Below are 16,214 nucleotides of genomic sequence, written 5' to 3'. Positions count from 1 at the left end.
CTTCTCTTTATCCTCTGCAGTACCTAGTCAGAGTCTTGTACAAAGATGGCCAAAGTTAATTCCCTCGGCAGATATTTATTGTGTACCTAGTATGTGCCTGTAGTGATCACAGATGCCATATCTCCAGCTAGTTAATAGTGCTTCTTGAAATTGCAAATATGTCCATCCTTTTTATTGGTTAGTAGAAATGGAAATTGGAAAATTGTCTCGCTCTTTTCTGGCAAATAAATGCAGAATGCTTTCCTACTTAGAAAGGAATTAAATTCACTGAACTCACATTCATGTCATTTGTTCTTAATAACAAAAACTTCTGCATTGAAAGATTTTCTTTTTTGTTAACTACAATTTTCTAAGCCATGTGTTTTAAGGACTGTTTTTTTTCCTCTTGGTGTATCCTGCAAATGTTATTGAGATAGTAAATCAAACAAAATTTTAAAATAAAAATTAGCCTCCAATGCCAACTCTTTATTTTAAAAAATTTGATGTTGTAGACTAGTATTTCTTAACTAAGGGTGATTTTTGCACCTGCCACAGCCACCTCCTCTGCCTCCCCCATCCAGGATGTTTAGTAGTGTCAGGAGACGGTTTTGGTTTTCACAGTTGGTGAGAGGTTACAAGGAGGCTGCCGGCATCTAGTGGGCAGAGACCAGGGCTGCTGATAAACATCCTGCAAATGCGCAAGACAGCTCCCTATAACCGAGAACTGCCTGAGAATTGTGTTAATACCAAGGTTTAGAAATCCTGTTTTAGATAGTATACATTGTAGTGAATGGTGAAGCGTATATCATTATATATAACATGTAACACCGAAGTATAAGAGATTAAAATAATTCTTTGTTGTTGTTGTTGCTAATCAGGATGTCTGTTTTATTCAACAGATGGCTCTTGAGTGCTGTGTGCCAGGAAATAGAAATTCCAGATATTTTGAAGGCATAAGGTTCCAGTTCTCAAAGAGCTCATGTTCTAAAGATAGAAATGATATGTAAACTAAAAAATTATAAAATAAATATGTGTTTTATAATACAGCTAAGAAGTAAATAGCTTTGCTTGGGTGCATTGACGGAGGGGGTAAAGCTTGTAATTTGTAGACATTCTCCTCAAACTTGAACACTCTTTCAGATGCTAGTTAAGAAAGGACAGCTGAAGCAGAGGGAATAGCTTGTGAAAAAGCCTGGAAGCTTGAGAAACCGCAAGAATTACAAGTAGTTTGTTAATGAGCCTGGGGTTTTAGGTAGAGGCCTGCCCTAGGAGGGCCTTGAAGCCAAGGAGTCTGGAATTTGTCCTGAGGGCAGAGGTGTAATAAACTAATCCTAAATTTACAGAAATCATTCTGAAGGTTGTATGCAAGATGGAGGTAAGAAACCCTCTGAGAGAGGAGTTTAACTGACCCAATAAGACATCATGATGGTCTGAAATAACATAGATCTAGGACTTACCTGGTGGCTCAGTGGTGAAGAATCCGCCTGCTAACGCAAGGGACACAGGTTCGATCTGAGAAGATCCTACGTGCTGCAGGGCAGCTGAGCCTGTGGGCACAGGTACGGAGCCTATGCCCAGCAGCCACTAAAGCCTGAGTGCCCGAGAGCCCGTGCTCTGCAACAAGGGAAGCCACAGCAATGAGAAGCCCGCCCATCGCAGAGAACAGAAAGCCTGTGTGCGGCAATGAAGACCTAGTGCAGTCAAAAATAAATAACTAAATAAAAATTATTTTTAAAAAATAACGTAGCAAGGTCTGATTGTCAGGAGTTGGTATCTTGAATGTCTTGAATAGTATGAGAAGATATAAGTGGAAAATGTAGATAAAGAAGATACAGAATGACTTCCATACTTCATCTTGGGGATTTTATGAATGGTGGAGCCATTACCTAGGGTAGATTTAAAACGGGAGGAGGCAGAGCAGATTTAGAGAGTGGGTAATGGAAAAAAAATGTTTTTCAAACGTATTATCTTTGCAGTGTCTGTGGAATATACATTTTTTCTCAGGAGCATGTTGAATATTTGTCTGATTATGATTATTAGGAAAAACACAGAAGAAGCATTGTGGGCTACAGGAAAAGAATTCTATTTGTTAGTTTGTCAGTGATCTCCTAAAAGGCCCTGGAAATATGACTTACTGTTTTTCATCTGTAATGTTTGGAGCATGGTGATGGAAACATACCTCTTAGTGGAGTTGTTATAAGTGATATTGAGCTAAAAAATAAATAATTAACTATTATAAGGCATTTGAAATATTGTAGTAGTTAAACATTCTGGGAACTATAGCAACTGTTTACCAAGATAAATGCTTATATACCCAAGCTAGGTTCCTAAGATCATTCATTCTGATGGCCTTTGAATAACATTGGCTGAGTTGCATGGATTGCCTCTGATGTGGTTTTGATAACCTTTTGTTCTTTGCTTTAGATTTTTCATTACTCTAGCATGGTTTTTTCCTGTTTTTTACATTAGAAGAAAAATATTGTCTTGTTGTTTATAACCAAACATCTTATGTCATACTTCTACTATTGTTTATACTTCTACTACTAAAAAAAATAAAATAGATACTACCTTAAGAGTTCACTAAAAATACATTAGCAATACACATGAAAAGAGAAGCAACTGTAAAACATTGGCCATCTCTGGGTTGTTTTAATGTTCTTCATTGAGGCTTCTCTGTCCATCAGTCCTTTGAGTAGGAAGCAATATAAGGTTTCTTCTGATTGTTACTACCAGCACACTGTAAAGATCTTTTTCCTTTAATCTATTTAGTACAGGATCTATTTAGTACTGGCCTCTGTCCCAGAATACCTCAGAGATAAGGCTATTATCCTTTCATTGAGCATTATCCTGGGAAAGTCTTTATAAAATTGAACTCTGTTGCACCTGCTGACCTCCTTTTTTAAAGTGAGAAAAGGGTGGGGATGAAGATTATGTTCACTGAATTCAAATGCAGCAGTGTGTTTGACAGCACTGATAGAATATGCTTTAGTTAGGGCCTTTCACGTTGTGCAAATCAATTCCATCTTGGACTCTGAAAGAAGTAAGTTGGCAGTTCAGATCAGGAGGTTGATGATCACATTGGGTGCTTGCCCTGCAGTTACTGGCACAGTGGCTATTTTTACTTGAGCAATTCTCTAATAGGACTCCAGCTATTTTACAATTAAAGTGTTTGCTTGCCATGGCTGTCATATTTTCTCTAAAATTGCTATAAATAGTATCTAGTGGTGTTATTTTTAAACATGAAAGCCTAATTTTAGAAGTTAGATGCTTAATATTCATGCTTAACTAAGGCATTAAAATGGAAGAGAATGATAGAAAACAATTTTAGAAACTTAGTTTCCTATCGAGTCTATCTTAAGAGCTGTAGACACTTGAAAAACAATGCCATGCAACTTTCAAGTATCTCTTTAAAAATATTTTACACTGCCCAATTACCTGAGATATTTTTATATAAAATAGATGCTACATGTATTTATGTAAATATGCTACTAAACCCACATATTCAAACACTTAACAAGTTGGTTTGGGGGCAGCATTACTGATGTAGTGTAGGTTTGTGGCTTTCTCAAATTCTTTTGATTGAAAGTACAAGATGTAAATGAAATAAACCTCTCCATTTTGTTGTCCCAACAAATCTTTTTTTCTGTATTCCATTCTAGTTCCTTCTCATGTCTTCACATGATGTTTTCACAATTAATTCAGTGTTAAAATCTACCTTCACATTATATTTTAGACATATTGCATGATGATACAGTGCAAAATCTCATTATTGCTGTAATATAAATGCAAAGCTGTTCTATTTGTATTTAATAATAAAGTATTTGCCCAAATTAGTAACCTAGTAAGAACTTCAGTAATGAAATACAAACAATTTACATGATATAATATAGTTGGTCTGAGCAAAATTAGAACTAAAGCCTCAATGTCCCTAGCTAACAATGTCTTTGTACAATGAACCTTATAGTATAATAGTTGCCATATTGTAAAATTAGCATGTTGTTTGAATAAGACTTAATCAAGGATTTGGTGTACTGTATCCATCTAAATTATATGAACGTGAAAGTCACTCAGTTGTGTCCAACTCTTTGTGACCCCCTGGACTGTTCTCCAGATCAAAATAATGGAGTGGGTAGCCATTCCCTTCTCCAGGAGATCTTCCCAGCCCAGGGACTGAACCCAGATGTCCCGCATTGCAGGCAGATTCTAAGCAGATACCAGCTGAGCCACCAGAGAAGCCCAAGAATACTGGAGTGGGCAGCCTATCCCTTCTCCAACAGATCTTCCCAACCCAGGAATCAAACTGGGGTCTCCTGCAATGCAGGCAGATTCTTTAGCTGAGCTACCAGGCAAGCCCATATATGAATGTGTGTATTGGCCATGTAGTCAGAAAATAACCAATCTAAGACTGAATTTAAGCTGTTTTAAACTATCTGTAAACTGAGACTCCTTTGATCAATTGATCAGTTAGTTCAGTTTATTTATATTTATTGTCTCATGCCCCTTACATAAGAAAAAAGTAATGTATTATCTGAATGCTATGTGCTATATGCAGCAATCTTAAATATTTCATTATGAAAAGCATAGGGAGGAGAGATGGCATATGTAGTTGAAGAGTTTTGTAGCCAATTAATCCCGGCTTTACTGATTATTAGCTGTCAGTTATTTACCTTGTCTCTTAGCCTCTACTTTCTCCTCTGTTAAGTGGGCTTAATAATGCCTGCCTAGTAAAGTTAAAGTAAATTATATAATTTTTATATATGAGAGAGAAGAACTTCACCTCACCAGTGAGTTCACAGCATGATGGGAGGAGGAAACGGGTCCTTTGCCCATCCCAACCATTCTCTTGAGATGAGAAACCTGCATGGGGAACAGAACCAGCCTCACGAATGGGCTGGTTTCAGCCTGACCCTCTGAAGCACTGGGCCTGGCAAAAACTCTTGGTTTCTTCAGGAGAATTTTTATCATGTTAGTTTTTTCCATTGTGTGAAAACATTCCTAGACAGAGTTGGGTCAGTTACAATGAAAAGTTGACTCTTTATAAAAATACATGTGTGTGTGTGTGTGTGTGTGTATGTACGTTATATAGGGCCTGACATATGACACTCAGTGAAGATAGTTCTAGTATTTATTGTTATTACCCTAATACTGTTAATTAGACTTTGTGTATAAGTTTCCAGAGAAGAGTCTGTTTCAAATGATTGAGGATCGATACTATTAGACCAAATCAAACTTTTATTAATTCTATAATGTTTGAAAGTTGTATATGTTGAATTAATATTAACCTATAAGATAAAATTAAAATGAATTAATAAAAGAATTTATTCAGACTCTGTTCTGCTAGCTAACATATAGCTTTTCTTTCAACAGGCTCAGCACTATGCAGCTATGACCTAAAGCCTTCTGAATATGCATCATCAAAAGCAAAAGGTCTTTGCCCCAAACTACCTGTTCCAGCGAGGTAAATTTTATTGTATTTCATTAACTTGTGACTTTTGCTTTTGTAGGTAGATTTTAAACTGTTTATGTTATGAGAAAAGAGTGACTTGATAATGCCTGTTGCCCAGTTTAAGTACTTTTACAATTTTTAAAGTAGTAATAGAAATGACAACATGAATTTCACATTATGTTAAAGTACACACACACACAGATACACAGAGGCAAACAACATTTCTCATTCTCAAGTACTTTAAATTTCTTTGGGGGGGCTCACTGTTAAAATTTTTTTAAATTAATTGATTTATTTATTTTATTTCTTGGCCATGTCTAGTGGCATGTGGGATCTTAGTTCCCCTACCAGGGATTGAACCAATGCACCCTCAGTGGAAGGGCAGAGGCTTAACCACTGGACCCCCTCACTTTTTTTTTTAACGTCATAGTTTTCAAGTATAGAAAGCTTTTGATATTATAAAACTTACAGCAAAATTTGGAAGTCAGGTCTCACAGTCTCAAAAGATTTCTTTGAAGTTTCTTTGAAGTTGATAATCCTAACTGGTATTATTTTTAAATTACCTTTATAAACTTAAAAATATGCCAGGGATTAGTCTCCATACTTTATTTCTGGCTATATCCTTTAGGTACTTTCTCTGTAATAAACTGTTTGTCTTAATCAACATTTATTGTTAAGTACCTCCTATATGTAATGGGTACAAAGATGAAACAAGAAATATTGTTTATTTGAAAGAATTTTAAAATTTTGGGCCATGTCACACAGGTTTGGGCTTCTGGGGTTTTAGTTCCCTGACCAGGGATCAAACCCAAGCCCTTAGCAGTGAGAGCATGGAGTCCTAACCACTGGGCTGCCAGGGAATTCCTTAGATATTTCTTTTATCTTTTCTTTTTTTGGGGACAGATCTCATAGTAGTTTTAAGTAAGGCAAATATTAAAATTATAAATTGGTTTTTTAAAAAAGGAAATAGATTCTCAAGCACTGTAGAATATATCCTCAGAATTAGGTATATAGTATTTGGAGCATGTCTGATCTTAAGAACCTTAGCATATATCACTAACCATGTATGACATGAGAATTTTCCAGGGATACTGAATCAAAACCACTTTTTATTGTATCTTAGTATATTATAGCAAGCTATTGGTTAAAATTCTTACATTTCCTTTCCTTCAACTGACTTATGGGTATTACTTATGCTTCATTAACTTGAATTTGAAATTTTCTGTTGAAAAGTTGACAAGGACATATCAGTTTAATTGATTTCCTGCTCTTTTAGTTTTGTCAAGTTGCTATTGAAATTAAAATTTAAAGCCTACAGACATAAAAACAATGGGACTGTTTTAAAAGATACTAAATAGGAAGGATCTACAAATTATCCGCTTAGACCAATAGGTAGGGAGACTCCATTCATGAAAATTGAGAACGTTAGGGAGGCTGTGACAGTAAAGAAAAGAAATTCTTTGAATAGAGAAAATTATCAATGTAAAAACAAGAAAAGCTCTGTTCTCTTATCTATTCAACTGCTAACGCCTATTTTAAACGCATATTTGAGTATAGAGTCATTATTTTAAGGCATAAATATATTACAATAGGTATGAGAAAGCCGTGGTATGAGAATGAAGTTGCCCGCTCTAGTATAATATAGGTGGCTTTAGGGTAGCGGGCAGTTCATACTGCGTACCCTCCTGCACCTCTGACCTCTGACTCCACCATGTTGAGGACTGCCTGTTCCTGGTTATGCTGGGTGATCCAGTCTTGGCTGTATACTCATGGACGTCTCATGTACAGCATCCTAAGGGCATTCACTAGGACAGAAAACATAGACTTAGGGGCTTGAATGTTAGAGATGGACAGGCTTGGTAACATGGTTATCCACTAATGTCTTAGTAATCCAAGAGGCAATGATGAATCTATACTGTCTGAAAACTGTTTATATACATGTTTATACTTTTATTTAAAGATCCTCATGTTTTACTTATCTTAGTAGTTCACAGTCTATCACTTTTGTCTGAGCTCACCTTTTTGGAAAGTAAATGAGAAACAATTGACAGGAAGGCAAATCAAGACCTTGTACATAGTAAATCTAGTATCTGGCAAGCAAAGTGAAAGGATCAGAAAACAATAAATTTGTTTTAATAAAAAATTTAGGTCACTACCCTGTTTCACACATAGATTAGATACCAAATCTCCAATGACGAGTAAGATCTGTTCTCTGTCCTTAAAAAGAGTAGGGACTATACTTTGATTGACTCTTTTATATGTACTAACACTTTTGAATAACCCTGGGCAAACCTGTGATGCAGGCAAATGGCCCTTAGCATAAGAAAGTCTGTTAAGCTCTTAGTAAACCAAGTTTCCTCATATATAAAGTGGGAATATCAATACCTCTTGCATGGGATTGCTATAAGAATTAAATAAGATATTATGTGTTAAACATACGTTATTGTGCTTGGTGTTTGGCTCAGAGTATTATCTATATCAACGTTTAGACCCTTCCTACCTCCTCATCCTTCCTGGGTACTCAGGAACTTTCTGCAGCTAAAGGTAGTGTCTATTTAAAGAATAACAGTGGTAAACTAATTTGCAGTAAAACACTAGTGCCACACAATTCCCAAATGGTTACTCTTCCTAAGAGCTTTTGAATTTTGCAAACCAGTGCCTAGAAAAGGCCATATTGTATCCAAATTCAGAACTTTGTTGGTGATGTGCTAACCATGGGGAGTTCTAGCCAGCCTATATATTTATAATGCTTAAAGTTCTGCATATAGCTAGAGAAAACTGCAGTACTAGAAACAGATTTCATAACTTCAGTTTATTCATCAAACAAACATTTATTTTGATACTTTCAGATGCCAGAAAGAACACTAGGTGTTGGAGAATTAACATGATGCAGAAATAAGAAACTAAGTCATTAAAAAAATACTGTCTATATTTTTTAAGTGAAGGATCAAGGTGAATTAGCGTTTATCAATCATCTATTAGGTGTCAAGCACTGTTTTAAGTTTCTTGTGTTATCTCATTGAACCCTCTGAAGAGCCTGTAAGGATATTGTCCCTTATAAGAGAAAGGTTAGATAGATTGCTCAAAGTCACACAACTAACTGTTGAGAATCAGAATTTGAATTTAAGATCTTGTAAAGTCTATAACACAGTTAGTTTGAAGGGGTTAAAAGGGAGTATAGAAATGAAAGAGGAGAGAAAAGAAATAAAATGAAACGTGTGAACATCACTGCATAGTGCCGTTAGATTCTTGATTACTTATTTCCTGCCTTTGCTATGCTATAGAGATATAGCCAGAACTCTTTTTTTTTTAGATTGTTTTCTTTCTTAAATAAAATTTAATTAGAAATCAAGTGTAATGGCTTATTTATAACCTGGAGGTTTAAAATAGTTGTGTGAGGTGCAGACTTCTGTCTTATGAAGGAAGGCATATGGACAAAAGATATTAGGCATTGTTTGTCATCATACTTTGAGGGAGCTCATTAACTGTGATAATCTGGACTTAAAGGCAGATAAATGGCAATATATTTGCCAAGGTAAGATACAGTTTTCCTATGAGTGACTAATTAAAAAAATCTTTAAAAGACTCATTATAAATTCATTTGTTCTTGTTTACTAATGTTTCACTAATGTGAAACAGCATCAGTTAGTTCCTAATGGGATGACATTGACTTCTTAAAGATTCAATGCTCTGTGGGCTTTAAAAGGTAGAAAACTTTCTATAAACAGAATTCTTTATGCCTTTCCTCTTAATTAAGAAGCATAGAGTGTATCATTTGGGTTAGACACTAAAGTAGAAATGATCTCATGTACTAGGTTCTAAGAAGTGTAATTTTTCTGAGAGATACACAAAATCAGATAGCTCATCTTAAATTCATTATATCACATGGGATTTAAGTGGTAAAATATAAGACAAACCATTTCAATGCCATGATTACTTAGAATTTTTAAACAGTAAAGCAATTCAAGTATTAAAAACTTGTGACTGGTCAAGTTGTTTTTGTTTGGGGAAGAGTTGAATTGAGAAAAAAGAGTGACAGAGGAATCTAATACTTTTTACTTTGAAGCTAAGTATTTAATTTCATGTTTGCTATTGTGTCCAAATGTTATCTTCTCTTTTGTTTGCCTATTTCTTTTATTCTGTAACACTAGATTTACCTGTTATTCCTTACCACAAGAACAGATTTTGACCATTTTGACCATCAGATAGACGAGTAGTTAATCAGCTTGTGCTATTTCTATACCTTTAAATTTAGAGCTGTCAGATTTTTTTTAACTCACGTAGATTGAATTATAAGGCAACAAACTATTGTTAGTTTATTCCACTTCTTTGAAAGATACTTACAAAAGTATTCTTTCTAATTGACCAAGTGCTTATATACAGTATACAAATGACTTGAAAGGATAAGTTCAGAGCTGATATCACTCAGCTTTTCCTCTTAAATAAAAATGAAGGCTTAGAATTTTAAGACTGTAACTCTTCCCTTTTCAAATCAGCTATCCTCATTATAAGTTTGAAAAGCAGGAAAAAGCTAAAGCTACTGGGCATCCTGCTTATATTAATTTAGAATCATTGATTTATGAGTAGCATGATGATGATGATGATGTGAAAAGACTTACAGAGAACTTTCTCCTACCCTTTCAGCTGACAGGTGGAGGGGCAGAGAAGCAGAAAGACACAGTGACCTGCAGCTATATAATGTTAGGAGAATCACCCAGGGCTTCTGAACCCAAGTCCAGTTTTCTTTGTCACAAGTTCCACTCCCTTTTGGAGATGATGTGTATCTCTCTCTGCGTATAAAAATATATCAACATCCTGTTAGGATATGGGAGATTTAGGAGGAGCCACTTCTTGACAGAGTGTGAGGTTTATGGCTGTGTGACAGGAAAAAGGAAAATGGGAGTAAGACCAAGACAATTGGTGGATATTACAAACAGAACATCAGTGTTTCTAGGTGGGTGTATTTTATGTTCAAGGTTGGAGGCAGGTGAGTTAAACAGAGTTGACATCAGAGATTTTAGGATAATAAATAAAGCAGATGAAGATGTAGACATTCATAGACCAGAGAGGACTTTCGTTTTGAGGGATAGAGAACCAGGCTTAAAATATGGTTAGAAGTTCTTAGACAGGAGCATTAACCTGGCAAGGACAGTATCAGGAAAAAAGCAGTTGTAGGTCACAACACAGTTGTTAGTTTAAAGGTTTCTGTCCCAGGTTGGTCTCCACTGAGTAGGAACTTGTTAATGTTTTTTGATTCTTATAATATTTCTAACTAAATCTATTTTATCTACAAGCAGTCTATAATTTAATATATTTTCAAATCATTAATGAAACAACTTTTGGTCAAAAAATTGTGACTTATGTACCTGTAATTCAAGCATTACTCAGAATGCTCTGGCCTTCTGCAGTTTGTGTCAAAATATCAAATCTTTGGCATTATCTTTCACCAACACCATTTTGGAGGTATATACAAATACACCCACATTTGTATTTGGAGGCAGTTTTTTAAAAATAAGCATGCCTATCATTGTCATTTTTGGATATATTTTACTCTAAAGCATAAGTAAGGTAAGGCTAGATCTTTAAAATTACATTATTTTATTGCTCCGTAAAGTTTAACAGCATGGAAGATGTTGTTTCTTCTTATTCCCAGTGGTCCTCATGTACCACGTGTAAGGAAAATCAATATATAGTTCACTTATATTCTTATTTGAAAAGAAACATTCTTATTGTTTTTTGAGGAAGGAAACAAAAACAGTATTTTGCTTCAGATCATACAACGTTGCTTTGCTGAGATTAGAGACTTTTGGGATTTGGTGCTCAACCATGTAATCTGTTCACTAATTTGACCAAAATACAGTACCAGTCAAGAATGAGAACACACTTACATCAGTCTAGTCAAAAAAAGTTATATTAGAACTATGACTGATAGTCCTATACATAATTCTGAAAATGTTAGTAATGACTAAATTTTAACTTAATGCATGTGTAAATATGTGTTGTGCATAGGGATACATCTGGGCTCTTTTAGAATTCAAACAAATCACAACTGAGGGCATGTTCATAGAGCTTTCCTTAAAATCTTTCATTGATTAGATGCCCACATGCTCTCAGAAGCTAAAATAGAACCATGTTATAACAAACTATACTTCTACCATGCTTTATACATAGCTATGTTCCTTCACAAGTAAGAGCTACAGTCAGTATAAACCTGATATAATTGATTCTTTTTTGGACACAAGTAATCTCCTAATAATAATAACATATAAAAAGAAAAGAAAATAGTTCATAATCCCATGGCTATAACAAAGCAGAGATTTATCTTTAGAGTTTTCCCCCTGTTCTCATTCTTAGATGTTTAGTACATAGATGTAATCATCACATTAGATATAAGCTTTTCATTTCTTTCCCTTGTATTGTTATAAGTTCTTCCATATGCTAGCATTCATAGTTATTGTTTCAAACAGCTGCATATTCTGCTGTATGTTGATGTCTTGGTATGACTACTTTGTATGAGTTATTAAGCTGGTGCCTCCAATACCTTTTTTAATCTAAGGTTTTGTATGTTGTTCTGATAGAGCAAATATTCTATTAATGGTGGCACATTTCAAGCAAAAGTATATGTTTTTTTAAATTTTTAAATAGCTTATGGCAAAAAATAATTTTCAGTTCAATAAAGTATATGTTTGTAAGTTTTGTCATCTGCCTCTTGATTGATAGATGTGTAGGCTGAGGAGTTTAAGTGTTTGGTTTTGTTTTTGGTAGCTGTGTATGTGTGTATATGTGTGTGTGTTTCTTTTCAGAAGGGGAGGGTAATGTCTTCTGTTGGAATATGCACTCCACCCTCTTTGATAAGCTTGTGGTAAGATTTGCATCACGCCCCATGACAGTCATCTTCATAGCATTAAGCTCACAGCTCTTAGCTCCCATATGATGTGCGGAGGGTGGAGTGTATTGCAGCCATATTCACCTTTCATTTGTGTGTTTGATGTGGCATTTATATTAAGTAGGAGTAATTTTTTTTCTGATTTTTTTTCTTGTGTCACCAGTGCACCTATTCCATTCTTCCATCGCTGTGCTCCTGTGAACATTTCCTGCTATGCCAAGTTTGCAGAGGCCCTGATCACCTTTGTCAGTGACAATAGTGTCTTACACAGGCTGATTAGTGGAGTAATGACCAGCAAAGAAATTATATTGGGACTTTGCTTGTTATCACTAGGTAATTGTTTTTCTCATTATTAGCTATTAAATAGTATTGCAGTAGAAGACTGTTCTTTTAACCAAAATATGAATACTGCTGGGGATACTTGTAAATTGTTTAACTTCCCATAGCCAAAATAATTGTTTCAGATTATATATAGTTATAAGTATACACATATTTTTTAAGGTATATATATATATAAATCTGAAACTCATTTTCCTTCTTTTTCTCTCATTGGAGAAAACTGGTATATTCCCAAACTTTGGTTACTAAGTCTATAATAACATTTAGTATGATAATAGGAGGCTTCTTTTAATGAGTCAGCACCCCTTTGTTTTTAGTTATAATTCCAAAAGGCTTACTTGCTTATAAAAAGAGGTTATATATTCTCATATATTTCCATCAAAAAACATAAATTTCTGATAGGTTATATTTGGATTATATAATTTTTTTCATTGCTACAATTAATGTTACTATATTGCTGGAAAAACTAGGAAATCTCCACTTGTTAGCCATTGAGTTTTTTGGTCAATAAATAGGTAATTAAATAAATAAATAAATGTGATTTTCAAGTTGTAAGTTCCCTATATTACCCTAGAACTGTATGTAGCCGTATCAGAATTTATAGACTTTTTTAGTTGGGAGAAGTAAACTGTAGTAGGAACCAAAGAACTGTTTTATTATATATGTAAAATGAGTGTTTATGCCTGTTAACACCAATTATAGTCATTGAGAAGACTAGCTGTATTTCTGTCTTGTCATTAGAGAGTATTTTCTTTTTGCTTAGGTAGTACTTGACTCAGTTGAAATAATGCTGTCCATATGAAAAGCTATTTCTGTGATATTTGAAACGCTCCCATCTGTTTTTGGTTCCTGTACATTTATTGCAAATGTGAGTACCTCAATAACATTACCTAGTCACAGATCCCAACCATTTAGTTGGCTTTGCAAATGGCCCAAGAAAACTTGAGTATTAGTCTAGCCTTATGTAAAAATTATTTGATTTCTGAAATAGTTGAATACTTGAACCAAGAAAAAAAAATCCAAGCCTAAAAATGTAGTGCTAATAATGTTGTTAAGTCATTGGAATTCCATTTTTTATTAGAATAGTTTTCTTTTTGAGGTTTAAGATCTTTATTCATTTGTTTGTGAAACAAGACTTTAAATAATTAGAGATAAACAAATTATGATTTTGGAAATGAATTTCCCTCTGCAAGGGTTAAATCCTCTGTTTTTTGTTTTGAGATTTTTTTCACTCAAGATTTTGTCACGTTGGGGTGGGTATAGGAGTTGGCTAAATAACTCAACTAAGCTTTGCTCCTTTTTGAAGAGCTTCTAAATCAAGACTCCTGACCCCAGTTGAGAAGTAAGGCCAGGAATTTTGACTTCAGTAGTTTTCAGGATATTATTCTATAGAGTCAGACCATATCTTGGAGTTTTAGAGGAGAAAAAACTAGAAAAAGATAATATACCATCTGACTTGTCGGCTAAAACGAACATCAGAGAAGTTGGTCCTGAAATACATAGATGACACAAGGAAGTGTAGCATTTAATTTAACTGATCTCTGTATGGTAATTTTCTGGTCACGAACATGGCATGTCATTCTCTACACTTTGTGTGCTGTCGTCTCTGTTTGCATGCGAGTTCTGATGTCTTCCCGTGGTGAATCCACAACAGTCCTGTGCTGTCTTTGAGTCACCATATGCATTTGCATGTATTCTGTTCTGTCGTTTATAAACCCACAGTCAGGTGCTTTTGGTTCTAAGTGATGATTTTCAAGTGACACAAGTACTCGAGTCAAGGTACAAAAGCAGCCCGTTTCCATTCTTACCAAAACTGGGGTCATGAACTTGTCAATAGCAACAAATTACTTTCCCTAGGAGAAAACAATTGAAAGAGTTTCTCTTTATATTTTCTAATGTTTTCAAATGATATTCTGTGTGTCCTTTATCTTCCCTACAGTTCTGTCCATGATTTTGATGGTGATAATCAGGTATATATCAAGAGTACTTGTGTGGATCCTAACGTTTCTGCTCATCCTGGGTTCACTTGGTAAGCTACTTATTCTTTGTCACCCCTGATGTCGTCTGTTTTATATTTTCCTTAAATTTATGCTTCCTTATTTTGTTTTCCCTATCTTTCTTTGCTGTATGAATTATGTTTTCTCTGGTTATTTTCACCCTTGCTTTGGATAGTATCCCTTTTATTTTTACTTCTACAGTTCGTAACCTATACATTTTCAGAAAATATTCTTCAATCTAGAATTCTATGATTTTTTTTTTTTTAGAGTTCTATGATTTTTAAAGGCTGAAAGGAAGCAGTATTTGTTGAGTCCTTCTCCCCTTAAATTTAGCATGAACTTTTCTACCTTCCTAATTCTATTCCTTTCTGCCCATTTGCACTTTTTGGCTCTTGTTAAATAATGAGTATTCATGTTCAGGTTATTATTAAAGTTAAAATATTATTTGTTGTACTTTATTTTTTAAAAGACTTTTGCTTACCTTTGCCTTAAGATTCTCCTTACCTGGTTTTAGTGATAACTGCGGGTCCCGTTTTTATTTTTTATTAGAATATAGTCGTTACAATGGTTTCAGTTGTACAGCAGAGTGATTCAGTTATTCTGGTCCTATTTTTATAAAAGTCTGTTCTTGAGTTCTTAATTTCAGTTCATATTTGTTTTGACTGGAATCTGAGTTCAGTAATTTATTCACGAAGGGCTTGTGGGTTGTATATATTCTGAATTCTTGGTAATCTAAGATTGCCTTTGTCATCACATGTGAATGTAAAGTTGTTGCATATAAAATTCTTGAGGTACAATATGTTGCTTTATGTCTATACTTTATTTCAGAGAACTTTGACACCAGTCTAAATTTGTTCCTTTGCCCATAACCTACCTTACTTGCCAGATGTTTATGTAATTTTTAACTTGCAATTTAAAATTTTTGTCTAGTTCAGAATCTTAACTAAGTTTGCCTATGATCTCTTTTGGGAGGATCTTTTTTAACTTTGAAACGTTTTCTTTATTTCTGTGTTTGATTATTGTTTCTATTCTAAATTTTGACTAAAGATTCTTCTTATTATCTACCAAATTAGCATTTTCAGCCCTTTTGTCATTTTCTTTACATTCAAGAAGAACTCTTCAAGTTTATCTGCTATATCACTGATTTAGTTTTCCTCAGTATCACTTCTGTACTTGATTACTTAATTTTGTTATTCCAATTTCATCTAATTTGTAGCTCTTCCTCATACTTTTCATTTCAATTGGTAGCCTTCAAATCTAACTGTGTGCTAGATGATGTCTTAGTCAGATTGGACTGTTGTAGCAAAGTACCATAGCCTGGGTGCCCTATAAACCACAAACATTTATTTCTCAAAGTTGTGGAGGTTGGAGCGTACAAGATCAGGGCACCAGCAGATTTGGCATCTGAAGGCTGACTTCCTGTTTCCAGCCATCTGATTGCTGTCCTCGTATGGCAGAAGGGGGAAAGGAGCTCCCTGAGGTCTCTTTTATAAAAAGGGCACTAATCCTATTCACGAGGGCTCCACTCTTATGACCCCTTCATCTTCTAAAGGCCCCACCTCCAAAT

The 16,214-nt window shown here is 34.7% G+C and overlaps 1 protein-coding gene across 3 annotated transcripts in view; it reads left to right on the top strand.

Moving 5' to 3' along the window:
* The window catches only part of SLC44A1 (solute carrier family 44 member 1), a 212,029-nt gene that overhangs the window by 110,039 nt on the left and 85,776 nt on the right, over positions 1-16,214 (top strand). For all 3 annotated transcript variants that reach the window (XM_043927216.1, XM_043927214.1, XM_043927213.1), the window contains exons 5-7: positions 5,347-5,437; positions 12,475-12,644; positions 14,590-14,679. In XM_043927216.1, the coding sequence (XP_043783151.1) occupies positions 5,347-5,437; positions 12,475-12,644; positions 14,590-14,679 (351 nt within the window). The remainder of the gene's footprint in view (positions 1-5,346; positions 5,438-12,474; positions 12,645-14,589; positions 14,680-16,214) is intronic.

Source organism: Cervus elaphus, chromosome 16 (assembly GCF_910594005.1).
Source record: "Cervus elaphus chromosome 16, mCerEla1.1, whole genome shotgun sequence".
Taxonomy (NCBI): domain Eukaryota; kingdom Metazoa; phylum Chordata; class Mammalia; order Artiodactyla; family Cervidae; genus Cervus; species Cervus elaphus.
This window is presented reverse-complemented; position numbering and strand designations above follow the sequence as displayed.